The sequence below is a fragment of the Pezoporus occidentalis genome, unplaced genomic scaffold (genome assembly GCF_034315485.1).
Source record: "Pezoporus occidentalis ecotype Australia unplaced genomic scaffold, CSIRO_AGI_Poc_V1 ctg305, whole genome shotgun sequence".
Classification (NCBI taxonomy): domain Eukaryota; kingdom Metazoa; phylum Chordata; class Aves; order Psittaciformes; family Psittacidae; genus Pezoporus; species Pezoporus occidentalis.
The window spans coordinates 253,555-270,892 of record NW_026914997.1 but is presented as its reverse complement, the minus strand read 5'-3'; the positions used below and the strand labels follow the sequence as shown (position 1 = coordinate 270,892).

Genomic DNA, 17,338 nt, shown 5'->3' with positions numbered 1-17,338 from the left:
TCTGCTAACAGTGTCCCAACTCTATCTTCTGGCATCCCTATCTCCTCACCTTCCTCCTGGCTTTAATGCGCTTGTAGACATAGTCAGGAAAAGGGCTGCAGGGCAGGAAGCGTCCAGTCCCCTGGGTCACATGCAGGTTGCCATCCTCCAGCATGATCTTCCCCTGACATATGACAACCAGCGGGGCCCCACGTAGCTCCATCCCTTCAAAGATGTTGTATTCAGCCGCCTGCAGCAACCAGGGGATGATGGTCAGGAGGGACATGAGCACTGCCTGCTCACTCAGAGCAGTTTAGTGCCCACACCTCGTTGCTGAAGTCACCAGTGCAGGGAGAAGACAGCTGTAACAGCCTTGCCTGCCAAAGAGGCCTCCTTTAGTTCACTAGCGCATCACGCTAAGAACCCACCACAGCTCCCAGCATGAACCAGGACCTCCTGCTTTGGAGCTCAGTGTGAGCAAGGACTCAACAACTGAGAAGGACAGGACATAGGCTTGAACTAAGGCATGAACAAAGCTCACTGGCAAAGCCAGGAAAAATTTTTACCTGGAAGAGGAACCCAGAGAACATGTGTGTGGGCCATGCAGGCCCACCTGCAAGGGCCAGGCTCAGGAGAAGAGCAACACAGCAGGGTGAGAAAAGCCCTGTGTGCACAGCCCAGGGCTCACAGACATCCTACCCCACAGTCACAGCCTGGACTCAGCCCCTCATCCTCAATCCCAGCACGGCAGGGCAACACCAAGCTCCCGGAAGCAAGGCAGCCTTTATACAGTGCTGCTCAGACCCATGCGTCCCCACAGACGAGCAGAGGACTCACGGATTGATGGGTTTTTGCTGTGACAATCTTCACTGCATCAGGATCCCATATAACCAGGTCGCTGTCTGAGCCCACTGCTATTCTCCCTTTCCGTGGGTACAGATTGAAGATTTTTGCAGCATTAGTGCTCGTCACAGCCACAAACTGGTTTTCATCCATCTTCCCTGTGGCCTGCCCAGACACAAGAGAACTAAGCACTCTTCTGGGGAAAGGGAAGGTAAACCCCTGGGAAGCACCACACTCACTCACACAGAAGCCACCGGCTGGCTGGGCACAGACCACCGTGGCTGATCTTACTACTGGTGTCAGACACACAGAGTCACAGTCACAGCTCCTGAACCCATGACAGCCGCCTCTCCTGCTCTGGCTTGCTGGGACTCTGAAAGCCAGACTGGAGACAGGCAGCTGGGTGCCCAGCTCTGCGGGGCAAGAGCACGGGTGTCAAGGTGCCCATCAACCCTGCCCGCTCTCCAAGCATGACTCTTACCACTGCCTTGTCCCAGATGACAGACATTCGTTCCTCTATGCCATTGGTCCCTTCTGGGATCGCTGTGAAGTTGTCTTTTCCAATTGCTTTCTGTGCAGTGCTGAACGTACAGTGGGCGCTTCCCGAAACCTGCAGGTCACCGCTGAGAGCGGAGGTAACAAAAGCATCATCAGTCATTTTGCCATCAGACAACAGCAGGGGCACAAGGGACATGTATCTCCTCTGGGCATGGGCAGCACACAGTTCAGTTTTATTTTATGCTGCACCCTCATTTCTACAGCTCCTCAGTCTGAAGACTTCCACCCAACTCATGAAACCCCCAATACCTGGGGCCATGGGGACAAGACAGCTCTGCCACCATGCTGTGTGGGACACAGAGCAGCCAGCACACAAGAGGAGTCAACAGTTCAGCTCCCAGGGAGCAGGGTGGCTTTGGGCCAAGCTGAAAGATGCCCTTCCATACCAGACCATCATTTTCACTAACGCAAGGGAAAAAAGCATCCCAGTGTAAGTGAGAAAAACCTTTTCTGGCAGTTTGTCAGGTCTGCTTGGGAGAACAGCCTTTGCCCCCAGGGAGAAAGAGGCCTTTCCACCCAAGGACTGTCCCCAGAGCCAGCCCTTTCTTTGTGTACTGCCAGGCAAGCACAGCCCTCCCCTGCCTCACGGGAACCTGTGGCAGGCAGGCATCACCCACCCCTGTCTCTGTGAAAGGGGACAAGGCTGCAGGAGGGCCCTTACAGCCACCCATCACTTGCACTCCAACCCTCTCCAGCAAGGAGAGCACCTCAGCCTGGCTCCAGGGCTCTGGCCTGAGATGTTTCAGTGGCAGGAGCTTGCCAAAGGCTTCCCTCAGCCCCACATGGACACTTAACAGCACAGCTGCAGCAGCCAGCAGCACAGACCGAGAAGGTGTGCTACAACAGCAAATGACTCCATGGCCACACGCAAATCTGATGGTGGGATGAAGAGCCAGGACTCCCCAGAAGCAGCTCTCTGTGAGGCCCAGAGAAGCTTCACTGCAGCACCCTGCAGTGGCTGCTGCCCGAAGCTATCATCCAACCCCTCTGCCCAGATGGGGTCACCCTCTGGATGAAATGACCTGACCCATCCTGCTCCTGACAGCGATGGCAGAGGGCAGGAATGGGCAGAGCCAGAAAGCTGCTGGGCAAGGCAGGGCAAGGAGGTGCCCATGGCTCCCTGGAAGTCACCCGGGCAGCCACGGACAGGCAGCGCTGCCAGGCAGGAGGAAGCAGAGCCAGACTGCCATCTCCCAGCACTGCCATGTGAGGAAAGTGTCCTCCAACAGCCGGCTTCAGGGCGGGTGCCTGTGGTACGGACACAACGGCCCTGCGCAGGGCTCTGAATCAGCCCTAATCCACCTCTAATCCCCATCTTCCTCTGGTAACTTCTGCCATATGTCTGCCGGAGGCCCAGGCTGAAGACACATGCCTCCTAATCCCCACCAGATTTGTCCCAGTGGAAGAAAACAAGGCAGCCAGCCCAGCTGGAGCCTTGCAGCCTCTGGCCCTGCTGAAGCCTTACAGAAAATGGCACGGGAAAGGTGTCAAGACAGACACCTGTGGGCTGCAGGGATTCAGAAGTGTTACTGGCTCTCCTTTGAGGTCTGGGGTAAATTCCAGGTGGAAGGGAAGGATTAAAAAGACAGCTCAGGAGCTGGGTTCACTTTTCCCAGCCAGTCCCCAAGACCTGCCCCTACTTCATACATCCAGACTGAGCAGAGGCATCTCTTGCTCCTTGACCACAGCAAGATCCAGGGCGAGCTGAATATTCAAACCCCAAATGAACTGGCACCTCTCTTACATCAGCGATGGCATCTCCATCCTGGCACAACCCAGGTTTACCCTAACATGCCCTTCTGAGGAGACACGTCTGACTGACCAGGCATCCCTTGCTCACCTAGTCAGAGATGCTTTCAGCATTACCTCAAAGGTCGTTTCCAAACCCCTCAGTGTCAGTCATCCCCTAGCTAACAAAGACCAGCCACCATGAGCACAGTTTGATGTACAAACACAGAAAGGGGTGAGAGATTCACACGTGGTGCATGGACAGGGCCAGCAGTGAGCTCTGTGTCGCTGACTGCTGTGCATGCCTTGCCAGTGAGAGGATGGTGTATAACTACAAAAGGTCAAAGCGAATTGCTGAAGTGCTTTTATTGTTTGCTGTCTATTTTCAACAAATCCCTTCCCCACCCCTTTGCCTTCAGAGTGAAAAATTACCTCCCACCCCTGTCAGATGTGCAGGAGCTGCTCTTGATGGTCTCCTGCAGCCTGCAGGTTGTGCTGCTGCTCACCTCTACAGGTGTGAGAAAACATCTGCTTTGTGCTCACCAGATTGTGACACCCCTCCACCTTCTTCTGTACCATCAAAACTCAGGCAGCCATTCCCCACTGGGTACATGCAGAAGAGCTTCTCCAGCTTGGTGAATGCCTTTGTTGACAAGCCAGTGTTAGCTGGTCCTCATTTCTTTGCCTTCTTCAGGGCATTTAAAATCATTCATGACTACTTGCCCTGCTATTTTTCTCATTACTGATGTTAAACTTATGGTGTCTCCCCTGTCCTCCTTCTGCTCCCAGGGGTAAGCCACCACAACTCCTGAGAAAAAGCCGTTCCATCAGCCAGCTCATCAAATACCTACAGTGAAGTGGTCTTTGTTGAACTAAAGTCTATGCTGTCCGGGTACTCCCTATCCTCTTGCTTCCCCATCCAAGGCCAGAGTCCACTTCTTTCCTCTACCAGCATCACTCAGCATTGCTGTCACTCACCTGGCCAGAAGGGAGTTGATGTAGTCAGGAGTTGTTGGGTCTGGGCTCAGAGGGGGAGAGACTACAAACGCTGCAGCCTTGGCCCAGTTCTTGCTCCAGTAGTGCGTCCCGTCGGTCCCAAGACTGGCCGTGATCGGCTCACCAAACACCACATTGCCTGGAAGGGGAACAGAAAGGACAGTTCTGGTGGAGCCTGGAAACACACAGGCTGGCAGACAACACAGCCCAACACTGAACCTATGCCAGGCCAACAACCAAAGCTCTGACGATGTCCTTCATAGCCTCCCGTGCATTCTTCCTCCCTTAGCCCTCATACATACTGACCACGTGCCACCGAAGAGCTGGCAAGCTCGTCCTCCTCTCCTGTTCCTCACTCACTTTCCAGTGCCCACTAAGGGACAGGGGAGAGGGGTGGGTGGCAACCATGAGCTTTTTGTGGAGCACGGCTTGTCACACTGATAAACTAGTGTGGTGACTGAGAAACTGCTTTTCTTTCCAAACACACCCTACAGCCTGAGCAAGTTCTTCTGGGAGACAGAATGACAAATGGAGCCACCGGCCACCTGAAGAGGCACCCAGACACCTCTGAAGGGCCAGCATTTCAAAGGGAGACCAGAGTTAAATGCAGCAGCTCAAACTATTTGCATGTGGACTGGACAAGTATTCTCGGAGAGCTCTTCACAGCCACAGACAAACTTTGATGTTCAAAGCATTGCTCCTACCTATGACCACATGCTGATGTTACCGGATATGACAACAGGAGGTGGCCCTGTGTGGCCTGGGGCAGTGTTGTCCCTGTGCCCTTCACAAGTCAGGTAAATCCCTGAACTAACTGCTTCCCAGCAGCAGGGGAAGCACTGGACTGCACTCACGGCAAAACAACCATGGAGACAACTTAACCCAGGTGTCCAGGTCCCAGTGGCAACCCCGAGGCTGTGTGCAGCACCAGCTGCCACTCACCCTTTTTTCTGGCTTGCGAGATGAGGTCAGCAGCACTTTTGCTCATCACTTTAGTCACATAGAGAGGACAGTTGGTCTGGCTGGCAATAGTGATGGCCCGGAAGACAGCTTCTGCTTCCAGCTGGAAGAGAGAATGGTGCATGGCTGCAGAGGAGCAGCAGGAGGGCAGGGAGGAGCCCTGCTTCTCTCGGCACACCACGGATTGCTGCCAACACCCTGTGCCCTCGCTCTTACCCTTGACTCCCTAAGGGCAAGGAATCAGGAAGACCTGCGGGGGGAAGCTGCAGTCCCCCTGCATCTGGCCCAACAAGCAGGCTACAGCCACATGATGCTCAGTCAGAGAGCGCTGCCTGGACCGTGCGCAGGGGCCAGCACCAAGCTGCATCTGCTGATTTTTCCACTGCCTGGTTCCAGCTCTCCCAGCAGCCAGAGGGATTGCAGCCCACACCTGACAGCGCAGCTCACAGCCTGACACCAGGCAGCGAAAGGGGCTGCCCCTTGCAGCCACCACTGCTCCAGGCTTTCCTGTGGCTGCAGGTTAACCAAACGTCCCCATGCCTGTGGCTGGGGTGCGACAGGCTCTGCTCTGCCAGGCTGTTCACACCAGGGCCTGCCTGTCCTGCGATGCTGCCGCTGCTCAGCCCAGCCTGCTGACACCCACCCCTACTTCCCTGCCCTGCTGCTAGCGAAGGGCAGGTTTCCATCACGAGGGATATCTTTGGACTGTTACATCAGCCCATGCTCAGCCTGAGATCAGCCCCAGAGGTTCTCCAACTGTTTGCTCTACAGTTTGGCTTCAAGCTTTGGCATGAGAAAGTTCAAAACAGAAGCCTTAAAAAGCCAGTGTACCAAGCAGCCGGCTCCCGGGGGAGGCCAGGACAGCCAGCTCCAGGGAATGCAGTGATGGCTTGCGGGCAGGCAGCCGGCCGTGCAAGCTTAACTCTCCCGGTGCAGGAGCAGCAGAACACTGCACCCGGACACACACCCACCCGGACACCTCCCATACTTCTGCAGGCCTATTTCCTGTACAGGGAAAGAGGCTTTTCTCTTCTGCTTAAAGACTCTTTAAACAGAAATGCACACAAGAAAACATTTTCATCAATGCATGCAGTTATGGACTTAAGTATTTGGCAGCGTTTAACATGTGGACAGGAGCAAACATCCATCACTGAATACCCTTCACAGCAGGTTACTTACCTGTAGCAGCACCATCCTGCCATACCAAATCACCACCATCACCCCATAGAAGAGTTTGTCTTTAACCCCCACTGAGGTCTCTTTGGGACAGAGCAAATCCACAGACCCATGGACCATCTTCTCAGTGCTTTTCCATCAGCCTGCAGGCTTTATGGGGAGTAGCAGGGATATTTGTGCTGTAGCTAACATTTTCTCAGGTAGAGTGTGTTCTGGAAGAAGGACACTGTTTATCTCAAAAGGCAGTCAGATCTGGATCTGGCTGAACAGATTATAACTAGAGCTTTGTGCACTATTCTCGGTTGCCTTGTGCATTAATGGCATTCCAAGATCAAACACTCAACAACGTTTTACCAGCTTTGGATGACAACCGCAGTGCTGTCTTAGAATAATAGGACAGTTCTCAAATCCTGGCACAATCACAGCACCCTGTAATTGCAGGTTAGCTTGCCAACTAGTGGCAACAGGCCTAAAGCCATAAAAATAAATGGCAGTTTACACACACAGCGACTCTGGTTGACTGTATTTGACATTAAGTCTCTTCCCTGTACAGGAGAATGCCTTACACTTTCATACTTCAAAGAGAATAAGCACTACATTACACTAGGCTATATATGTTGTTACCAGTCATAAAACAGTCAACTTCTTGCATTTTTAATTTAAGCTACCTGATTTCAGTTCCAGCAGACACTGAAGTACAAATCTGTCCCTGTGCTCCCCTGCTCAGCTTTGCTATTGTACCAAATTCCTATTTTCTTCTTTCACGTGCTGCGGAAAGTTAAAAGCACCTCTCAGCAGGGAGCTAGCTCAAGAAAACCTACCTGAAATTAGACCCGACTCAGATTAATGGACCAAACCGAAAAATACCCTGAGAGCTAAAATTAGAAGTAATCTAATTAGTGTCTTGACAAAGATTGGTAACCAGGGAATTTCCCTTCTCCTTCCCTCCCGCTGCTTCCACCAATGGCTTTGTCTGTCTGACTTTGAAACACACTTTAGACCCTAAGCAGAGATTAAACAGGAAGAGGCTGGAATCTGTCAGTACCCTGACAGACATGAACAGTGCGTTTACAGAGGAACTAAAAGTAACCTTGTGATTCTTCTTGGGCTTCTCCTACCCGTGGAGTCACCTATACAAGACAGATGCCCCCAAACCAGCCTCAAATGCTGCTACAGCCATACAGTCATTTTTGTTGACTGATTAATTCTGGGAGACTCAGAAGGCCTTGTGTCTGCTGGGAGACTCAACAAGACTGAAAAACATTTGTCGTGCCTGTGCTTGCAAGGGAAGCTCTTCAGTGTTACTGTCCTTCGCATCTTACCTCCTCAGGTCTGCTCAGCACATGGCCCTCAGGGCCGGTTATTCCCATTTCCAACATCCTGGTTTGTTCCTAGGGCAGAGGGATGTTACAAGGCTTTGAAACTATCAACCACACATTAAAACAGATTCCTCCTGTGTTGAGCCCTTCCCCTCAGCACACCCCGTGTCCAGGCTACCCACATGAAAACCAAACCACATCCTTTGCAACAATTCCCTTGCAAATGCCAGTCCATTAGCTGGCCGCCTGCTTACAGCAGGGAGAAAATTCTGCTCTTAGAATCACAGAATCATAGAATAGTTAGGGTTGGAAAGGACCTTAAGATCATCCAGTTCCAACCCCCCTGCAATGGGCAGGGACACCTCACACTAAACCATGGCATCCAAGGCTCTGTCCAACCTGGTCTCGAACACTGCCAGGGATGGAGCATTCACAACCTCCCTGGGCAACCCATTCCAGTGCCTCACCACCCTCACAGGAAAGAATTTCCTCCTTATATCCAACCTAAACTTCCCCTGTTTCAGTTTTAACCCGTTACCCCTTGTCCTATCACTCCAGTCCCTAATGAAGAGTCCCTCCCCAGCAACCCTATAGGCCCCCTTCAGATACTGGAAGGCTGCTATGAGGTCTCCATGCAGCCTTCTCTTCTCCAGGCTGAACAGCCCCAACTTCCTCAGCCTGTCTTCATACAGGAGGTGCTCCAGTCCCCTGATCATCCTCGTGGCCTCCTCTGGACTTGTTCCAACAGTTCCATGTCCTTTTTATGCTGAGAACACCAGAACTGCACACAATGCTCCAGGTGAGGTCTCATGAGAGCAGAGCAGAGGGGCAGGATCACCTCCTTCGACCTGCTGGTCATGCTCCTTTTGATGCAGCCCAGGATACGGCTGCTTTCTGGGCTGCAAGCGCACACTGCCAGCTCATGTTCATTTTGTCATGGCACTTTTCAATACACTTCAGCTCTTTTAGCTGATTATGTGCAAGGCAAAGGTCTCTGCCTCTCCACACTGAAAAAGAGCTGTGCTTGGAGTGAACGTACCATACTCGATGGCACTCTCTTCTATTTAGATAAGTGCTAATTCACTATTTCAGATTTGCTTATGCACAAATACAGCAGAAAGTCTTGGTAAATTTGACACTGCTGCTGAGCAGCAAGAGATCCCCTTGAAGAAGACAACTGTGCAGCTCCAGAGTCATTTTGCTAATGCTCCGCACCAAATCTGCCCGCAATGAATTTTCAGTCCCTGCATACCATAAGCGGAGTTTGTTACCTGTGCAATTATATCACCATTTTCAGCATGAACTTGAGCTATGGCACCCAGCTCTGCCAGGCAGCTGAATATCTCGTACAGCTAAAATAGAGAGAAGGAAAAATGCCTGAGGAGCAGAAGGAGTGCCCTGGCCCGCGCTGCACCCGCACAGCTGCCGTCCCCCCGCTGCCCCGTGCCCAAGGTGACAAGCGAGGTCTCACCTCAGTGTTCGACATCTGGTACAAATCCTTGTAGGCCATGTACACCATGAAGGAGTTAACTCCTAGGGGCAGAGCAGAGGGGAGAGGGGGCCGAGTGGGGCTCTCGCTCCTGAGGGTCCCGCTCGGGCCCCTGGAGCCGTGGGCAGTGGGAGCCAAACCTTTGTCCTGGACGAGGGCGTGCAGCTCCTGCCGGACGCGGTCGCTCCAGCGCGGGACGTCCACGTGCAGCGCGTAGTCGCAGCAGGCGCTCCCGTCAGCCCACTCCCGCCACCGCTCCAGCGCCTCGGCCAGGCTGGACTCGGGCTCTGGCACCACGTGGTCCACTGCAGCGGCACCACGGGGCACGGGCTGGGCCAGGGCTCCCCGCAGCCACCGCGCCAGGCCCCGCGCGCCGCTGCCATCCCCGCTCGCCTCCCAGCAGCACCGGTGCTGCTCCCCAGAGGTCCCCATCGCCTCCACGGAGCGCCCGGGCTCCTCCAAGCGCAGTTATTGGCAGGGAAGCACACGGACACTTTGCTTAATGGCCTCTGGCACGGGACCAGGGCCTTTCACAGGCTTCTGCTGAGAAATCAGCTGAAGGTCCTCGTCCTCCCTCACCCCCACTCCCACCCCGTTAACACAAAGCCTCCTCCCATGCTGCAGCCCTAATGCACCTCTTACTGCCCACCCCGCCATCCCCATGCCCTGCCACAGCCCATTGCACACAGTCAGTTTTTGGGTCCCGTGGAAGAATAGCCAATGGGAGAGGACAGGAAGCCCACCCCTTTGCTGGAAGGAGCCACAGTTACTCCTGCACCCCAAGAAACCCTGCAGTGCGCATACCTGTGACCTGCACAGCACTAAAACCCAGACCTCAGACCCGTGCACAACTACGTCCTCCTCCAGGGAAGGACCTCAGAATTCCCTTTCCTTTCTCGTCAGCACTGTTTACTTCTGAGCAGTGCCGGGTACCAGGACACTGCTCTGTTCTTCTGCTCAGAGTCATCTGAGCATCATGCTGCCCTATTTTTATTTAACAGGGGAAAAAAACTGTGCCGTTGCTCCTTTTTGAGGGTCCCAGGGCACCAGTGGCTGCAGACAATGAAGCACTACAGAACACAGGATTCGCAAGGGCAAGGGGCCCTATGCAAACCTCCTGCCCACCATTTCACTATTACTAAGGATCCCAAAGATTCACCCCAGTCCTCACTCTCTAGACTGCATTGTCAGAGAGCACAGAAAAGATGAGCACAATGCCGTGGACCTTTAAAGCAAAGATGACTGAGAAAAGCAAAGAGAAAAAGAAATAACTGGGCAGTGTTCCAAGAGTGCTGGGTATTGCCATGTACAGGACCTGCTGCTGCACTCACTGATCATGGTGGTTCCACCAGCCAGGGCCGCCTTCGTTCCTTGGAAGAAGTCATCCACCGCTGTCATCCCCTTGTATGGCATCTGCAGGTGCGTGTGGACATCGATTCCTCCAGGGATCACCATCTTCCCATTGGCTTCTATGGTTTTGACCCCTCCCGGGACAATCAGATTGTCTCCAATCTGCCTGATGAGATCACACCAAGACAGTGAGGCCCACGTGAAGGAAAGCCAGCCACAACATAATGAGTGAACGGCTGGCTGGGGAGCAGCCAGGGCAAGACCACAGCCAGCAGACGCACCCACTCTGCCCCACACCAGGCCTGGGCTTGCCGGAGCCCGCAGCGTGACACCACCTCACTGCAGCAAAACTGCCTTGCCCAGACCTACGCGCTGCGCGGCTGCTATCTGACCGACTGCTCTGGTGGTGTCCGGGATGGCACCTGCTGTCTGGGCAGGCACTGGGCTGGGGGAGCAGTCCTACCTGGTCACCCAGGGTGCATGCCCACGCGACACACCACCAGCTCTGCTTCCAGTAAGCTGTACCCCTCATCTCTCCTCTCCCTTATCCTTCTGCCCACCTCAAGGTGGCTCAAGTCTAAGGCTTACTTACAGAGAAAGACCTCCCCTCTCATGTTGTCTCCTTGATGCCCCTGAGAGACATCGTTGCTATCAGCACGGCCACACCATAGGGAAGGCAGCTAAAACCCCAAGTACCTAAAAATACCTTCAGAAAAGAGGAAACCTAAAAAGCTCCAGTATACATCTACTCATAACCTAAAATACCATCATAGTCCTTTGGGGTTTGTACTGTTCTAGCACACAACAGTCTCCTTCCTAGGCATACCCACCCTCCTTCAGGCCAGGTCACCCAAACCTCAGGATTCCATTCAGCCCCCTGCCCCCTCAATCCTTTTATCTGTCCATATGTAGCACTCAGCTTTCAAATCTCTTCTTTCAGAAATCCTATTTTCTTGAAGCCTTCCTCAGTCTTCCCTGATAAATCAAGATAAAAGTAAAGTTGATTTTGGTGAAAAACTCTGATTTTCCCTGGCACACCAGGGAGGTAGATGAGGAGCAAATTCCATTTTCACATTTTGTTCAACTTCAGCCACTTTGCAGGCCTGTTTTTTCTTTTTCCTTAGAGTTGCAGAAGTTCTGTGGACACAGCTGCTCACTCCAGTGTCCTCACAGCAATAAACCAGCAGCTCTTTCCACTGCTTCTATTGAGATGAATCATCACCAAAAGATTTAAACCGCTCAGTGTATTCTTACCAGAATTCACTTGTAAGAGTACTTTGGTCCCAAGGCAATGATTCTGAGACTTCCAGGCTGCAGATGAGGCTAAGAGATTTGCCTGAGGACACCCAGAAAGTCTGTGCCATAGCAAGACCTGAAGCTGGCTCTGAGCCCTGCCTGGGCACAAATGCTCTGGTCACCAGCTATAAACAGCCTCATCAAAATACAGCCCCGCTTTGCACCACGGACACGGTATCACGAAGTCTCCAGCCCAACTGCAATTCGGTCACTGGAGTTTGTACACAAACACACCAGGCAATCACATACGTGCTCACACACACTGCAGAGAGCTGAGCCTCTAAGCAGAGGTATCCAGGGCTATCAAGTTTTAGCGGTTGGCAAGTTGCATACAGACCACGTCCACAAAAAGCCAAAACAAACATCAACCTGAAACCAGTTTAAGGGGAGATGTGGATAACAGAAGTCCCATACTTACTTTATGAGGCCATCCTCCATGTAAATGTCAGCATAGAATGACTGGTCATCATTGACTATTCTCCCTCCTTTAATAAGGAGACGATCACTCTGTGAAGGGAAGGACACAGCAGTTGTCAGTAGCAGAGAACACAGACACTCCTCAGCAGCCAGGGCAGTGCCCTCCCTGGGTGCAATCCTACAGCATCAGACAGCAGAAACTTTACTTCTGTACTGACACTTGAAACAACAGGACAAGAGCAAGACTATGACTTTTTCAATCCTATGGGCTGCTTCTGAGTGGAGCAGGTGCTGCCAGAAACACCTGAGGCAGAAATGAGTGGACAGGAGAGTCACTGGGGACACAGCAAAGATGTTTCCATAAGATAGACAGAGAGAAGTCAAAAGCTGCCTACACCGGGTCATTATGCACATCTGCAGGCAGCTCAAGCCACATACCAGCATTTAGAGCAAGTTAGTTACTAAGGGCATGTCCTTAAATTTTATCCAAATACCACACAAAATCAGTTGCATTAAAGAAGACAATTTCTATCTCATCTGTTACCCCCTTGAGAAGACCACCAACATGACAGGCAGCCCTGAAGATGATGCATCTGCTGTTAGAACCTGTGCCTTCACTACAATGCTCAGGGTAGTCCTTCTGAGGCATTTCACAATGACACAGCTCTACACCAGACCCAGAAGGCACTGAACGATCTCATCATTTACCATCTCCTCTGTTCTCCTTTTACTGACCCAGAGTGGCCAGCAGCCAAAGGAGGGCAGCCAGGGAGCAGAGGAGCACCCAAACCAGAACTGCTCTATGCTCTTCTGCATTCACACTTGTGGACCTGGGCAACCAGGCACGCACTGATGGAAGAGAATGGGAACTGTCTCGTGGGGAGGAGGAACAGGGAAGGTCAAGGTCCTGCTCTTCTACCTTCACGTGCACAAGCCCAAACCCCAGCTGCAGGCTGTACAGGGGCAAACAGCCCCATCGCACACAGGGCTACCGTGTATTTGGGTGACATAAGCTGCTTGTGCTGCTCCAGAGAATAATACAGCTTTCCTGACTGCTTAAAATGCTTCCAACAACCCTCCAGCTCTCAAGCTCCCCTAATTTTCCTCTCAGCTCCCCCCTGGTGCCCACAGCCCAGGTTTTGGCATGTGAGTACACCCCCCTTTCACTGTGCAAGCCTGGACCAGGGCTGACAGGAGCCTTCAGCAGGGCTCACACACCAGCCTCACCCTGTGAAGCTCTTGCACAATTAATTCCTATACAGGGCCCTGCATTTGCTCTTCATCTGCCCCCCCGGGGTGATTCCTGGGCGTATCACCCCAGTGGTGGTAATTTGCAGCTTCCTCCCTGGCAACAGAAGGATGCACGAGAATCCCCTGCATTCCTGCAGCTTGCAGCAGCCAAAGCCCGGAGACCCACGTGCGTTTTTACAGCAATCTCATCCTCACAGAGGAGACAAAGAAACTGGGTGGGGAAAGGACGAGAACGCCCGGCGTGGCTGCAGCTCAGCGCTGGTGCAGCGGGAAGGCCACCGTCCCTCCTGCTTCCCAGGCAAGGGCCTCTCCACGGCCGTACGGATGACCAGCAACCAGAGTCCCAGCAACTGGGATTTACCTTCCCTGCTCAGCACAGCCTAACGCCCATCAGGAGCCGAGCCTCCCACCAGGAAAAGTGCAGGATCGAGTTGTTCCCCTGTTCACATCCCACCCACAAGCAGACCTGGGGTCAGCTCCTCTTCTCTCCTGACCTAAGCTTGCACGTCAGCACAAAGGTCTAGCGGAACTTTGGTGTCTAATGGGGAAGGAAAGTCTGGAAGTAAGGGCACGATGCTGGTCACAGACCTCCTGCACAGCTCCTTTAAAGAGACAGCTTTAACAAATCACAAACTGCACACGGAGATACCAGCGCTGACTGCTGCGCTGGGGGACCTTCACTACCACCCTCTGTGCAAATCTTTTCCCCAGGCACAGATGGGGGAGGACAGCACTGGCTTGGAAGTGCCAGGTCTTTGGGCCAGCTCTCAGCCGCCTCTCCTTGACGGGCACACACCAGGGAAAGCTCAGCCTTGGGGCTGAAGACCCCAGGCACCAACAAATGCTGCTGACAAGCCACTGGTTCTCCTCCTCGCCCAGCGCAGGGTGCTTGTCCTTCCTTTTGTGTCTCTCCAACTGTCATCTCACCAACAAGACTGTGATTTTTAGTTCAGAAACCCCTAAAAGAGCCACGTGTGACCACAGCCAGTTGCTTACAGCCTGTCAGTCACAGCGGGCAGGCAGCTGAACCCTGGCTCCCATGGATGCAAATAGTGAGTATTTAAGTAGCAGTATAAGAAACATAGAAACTACCAAACAACTACCAAGTATCGGACATCGGCTATGGACGAATGAGGTCCATGGTTAGAAACACAGGGAAGAAGACTGGTTTTTATATTTCATACACAGAGTTTCTCCCACCGAGGCAGTTCCCCATGCCCTGGCAGATCCTCCTTGGCTTTACCTAACCTACACGAAGGAAAAAGTCTCAGATCCAGTAACATGACTGGGCCTCCTTCTTTTATTTTTGTCTTGCCCACACCCTTTAAACCTCCCCAACTCGTGCAGCAGTGCCAGCAAACGCTGATGCTGCCCTGCCTCTCCCTGCACACCAGGCAAGGGGAAGCAAAGGGAGACCGGCACAGACGGGCAGCTTGGGGCCAGGCAACTGCAGCACTGGACAATTGCAGAATAAGCTGTTAATATGAACTCAGAAGATGTGCCTGCCCGCAAACACAAACGGTCATTCTGTGGCAGATGTGAAATGCTGCTCGGTGCTAACTCTGTTAGTACACAGAATTGTGAGGTCCATCATGCTGGAACTGGAACAAGGCATTCATTCAGGGGCTGCCCTGAGCCTATCTGCCGGACACCCCCGTGCCGCAGGGGAGAAGGGAGGCTGCACCAGCAGCTACCCAGCGTGGAGGGAGAAATATAGCATAAAATAAGTGAAAGCCAAATGGTACCACATCCATGGGCCCTGGCATCAACCAGGAGTGCATCCAGACGTTCAGAGGCAGTGAACAAGAAAGGAAGAGAATAAAGCAGTTACAAGGAAACCAGTCTGAATTAACAGACAAGCTTCTGCAGCCAGAGCAGCCTCAGATTACAATAAATGCACTGTTTCCTCTGCCAGGGCTCATTTGTGCATCTCCACAACCACATCTCCCCGCCAGCCAGTGTCAGTCTGTGTCATCAGCCATTGTTAGCAGATGGAGACATCCTCAGAGGCTCCAGGGGCACCACCTTTCTCCTGGCCTGGGAGAAGCCTCTGCAGGGCACCTCAGCTCCAGCCCAGCCCCTGACTGTGCCTCAACAAGTCTCCACGCAGCCAGCAACAGCCCACTTGTCACCAGTGTGGTGGTACCTTTCCTGAGCATCCATTTCTGCAGGCCCAGGTTCTGCCCCACAAGGCCACACCTGGAAGCATCTTCCAGCAGAGCCCTGCCAAAGCCTGGCAGGATCACCACCAGCACAAGTGCTCTGCCAGAAAACCTTTTTGCTGAGCACTCCCTGTCTCTCCGCCTGTTGGTTCCTGGGACCAAGCTTTCAAAACCATTGCTCATTCCCTCATGCCCACACTCTGCTCCTGATGCTCTTAAGCATCATCCAGTCATTTGAGATCCCAAAACATCAGGGGGTCTGTTAACACTTCTCAGTGTAATGCTGCAGAAGGGAGGCTGCAGCTTCCAGAAGGCTACTGAAACCACTCAGGAATAGGGCTCACCTTGTTTACAAAGCACCAGAGTATAATGCATGGAAGCAGGTGTATGGCCTTACTACTCTTTCTCTTGTAAGATAAGAGACACTAATTGCCATGGTGTTTCATCAGTAGTTGGATGTCTCCTCCTTACTAATGCACCACACAACAGCATGCAAAAACCTCTGGCTGGAACCACAGGGATTGAGGGCAGCCACCAGCTACACTCAGTGATCCCCCACAGCCTGTGGGCATGGCAAGAAATGCCAGACTGATGGCTGCCAGATTGCCAACATCCACCTAGTCAGTAACTGAGGCTTTTCTCCCCACTTGCACCCAACACCACATGCTAGATCCCCACACAGACCTCACTGGTTTTAGAGGTGCCAGAGACATCTCAGAGGTGCCACTCCTGGGCTGTGACAGGCAGTGGAATGGGATAGGCATGGCGCACACCCAGAAAACACATGGGAACTCCAGTCTACCTCGATAGTGTGACCAAACCAGAAAGACTGGGCAATTTTGATTCAAACAACAGCTCTGATAACCGTTATTTGGTAAAACCAGGGCTCTCTTCATTTGCAGGCTTTGTCACGGCAGTACTATCAGATTTGAGATCTACAGGTGAGCTACATGCCAGACCTGCCTCCAACTGTGGTGCTTTAAAGGTCTCTCAGGTATCTTATGCCCTAATGGCACATTACAGTCCCTAAAGTCTCTCTCCTAACGAGGGCAGCTTAGCTGACAATCTACCATCCCAGAAGTCACAAAGGTCCTGATGTGCAAGAACAGATTCTGGGGTGGAAACCTCAGGAGGAATAAACAGTCAAACAAATGCCCGGGGGGAAAAAGAGGGGGCACAACCTGCAGAAAGGGACAGAAGAGGCTTTGTTCCAGGAGAGACACCGTATCTGAGATATTCCTTCTGCCATCCCTCTAAAACAGAGACACCTGACTTCACTTCTCGGCTTCCCTGGGCCTCAAGGGGTGGGTTCAGAGCATATGGGTCATTTGACAGAATTCCTGAGCCATCTTCTCCACCCAACCACGACACGATAATGCTGCAGAACAGGGAAAGAGAGTCCCCAAACTGGTAACCAAGCTGCAGGAGTTAGAGGAGACACCACTCACTCATAGCGCATTCAGCTTCAGCAGGCAGAGGAAAGGATTTAATGGGGAGAAATAAAGTAACCTGAGAGATTTTGTTACCACTGAGGGGAGAAATTTTCTGCCAGATCCCACAGGAGTGAGAACAAGCCCTGCATATTAGTAAAGCCTAACAGAATAAAGGTCATTGTAGAGACGCCCCAGAGAACAAGGGAAATCCCACCTGCAGAAGCAATGTCCTTATCATCATGGTGGTCTAAGGATACAGGAAAGACAAGATGTGCATAGTGGCAACATCGCTTATTAAAGCAACTGAATCTGGGTTGACAAAGGAATTTCTCTTTACAGCGTTAACGATCTTTGTGCTTCTCTGGGAGCATTTTGTTCACA

At 52.5% G+C, this 17,338-nt stretch overlaps 1 protein-coding gene across 2 annotated transcripts in view; it reads right to left on the bottom strand.

The window, feature by feature from the left end:
- The window catches only part of DPYSL3 (dihydropyrimidinase like 3), a 29,615-nt gene that overhangs the window by 1,877 nt on the left and 10,400 nt on the right, over window positions 1-17,338 (bottom strand). For both annotated transcript variants that reach the window (XM_062627747.1, XM_062627748.1), the window contains exons 2-12: window positions 12,113-12,201; window positions 10,380-10,564; window positions 9,189-9,353; window positions 9,031-9,092; window positions 8,831-8,911; window positions 7,563-7,631; window positions 5,047-5,167; window positions 4,087-4,243; window positions 1,304-1,445; window positions 817-987; window positions 50-229 (exon numbers count right to left, since the gene is read on the bottom strand). In XM_062627747.1, coding sequence (XP_062483731.1) covers window positions 50-229; window positions 817-987; window positions 1,304-1,445; window positions 4,087-4,243; window positions 5,047-5,167; window positions 7,563-7,631; window positions 8,831-8,911; window positions 9,031-9,092; window positions 9,189-9,353; window positions 10,380-10,564; window positions 12,113-12,201 — 1,422 coding nt within the window. The remainder of the gene's footprint in view (window positions 1-49; window positions 230-816; window positions 988-1,303; window positions 1,446-4,086; window positions 4,244-5,046; window positions 5,168-7,562; window positions 7,632-8,830; window positions 8,912-9,030; window positions 9,093-9,188; window positions 9,354-10,379; window positions 10,565-12,112; window positions 12,202-17,338) is intronic.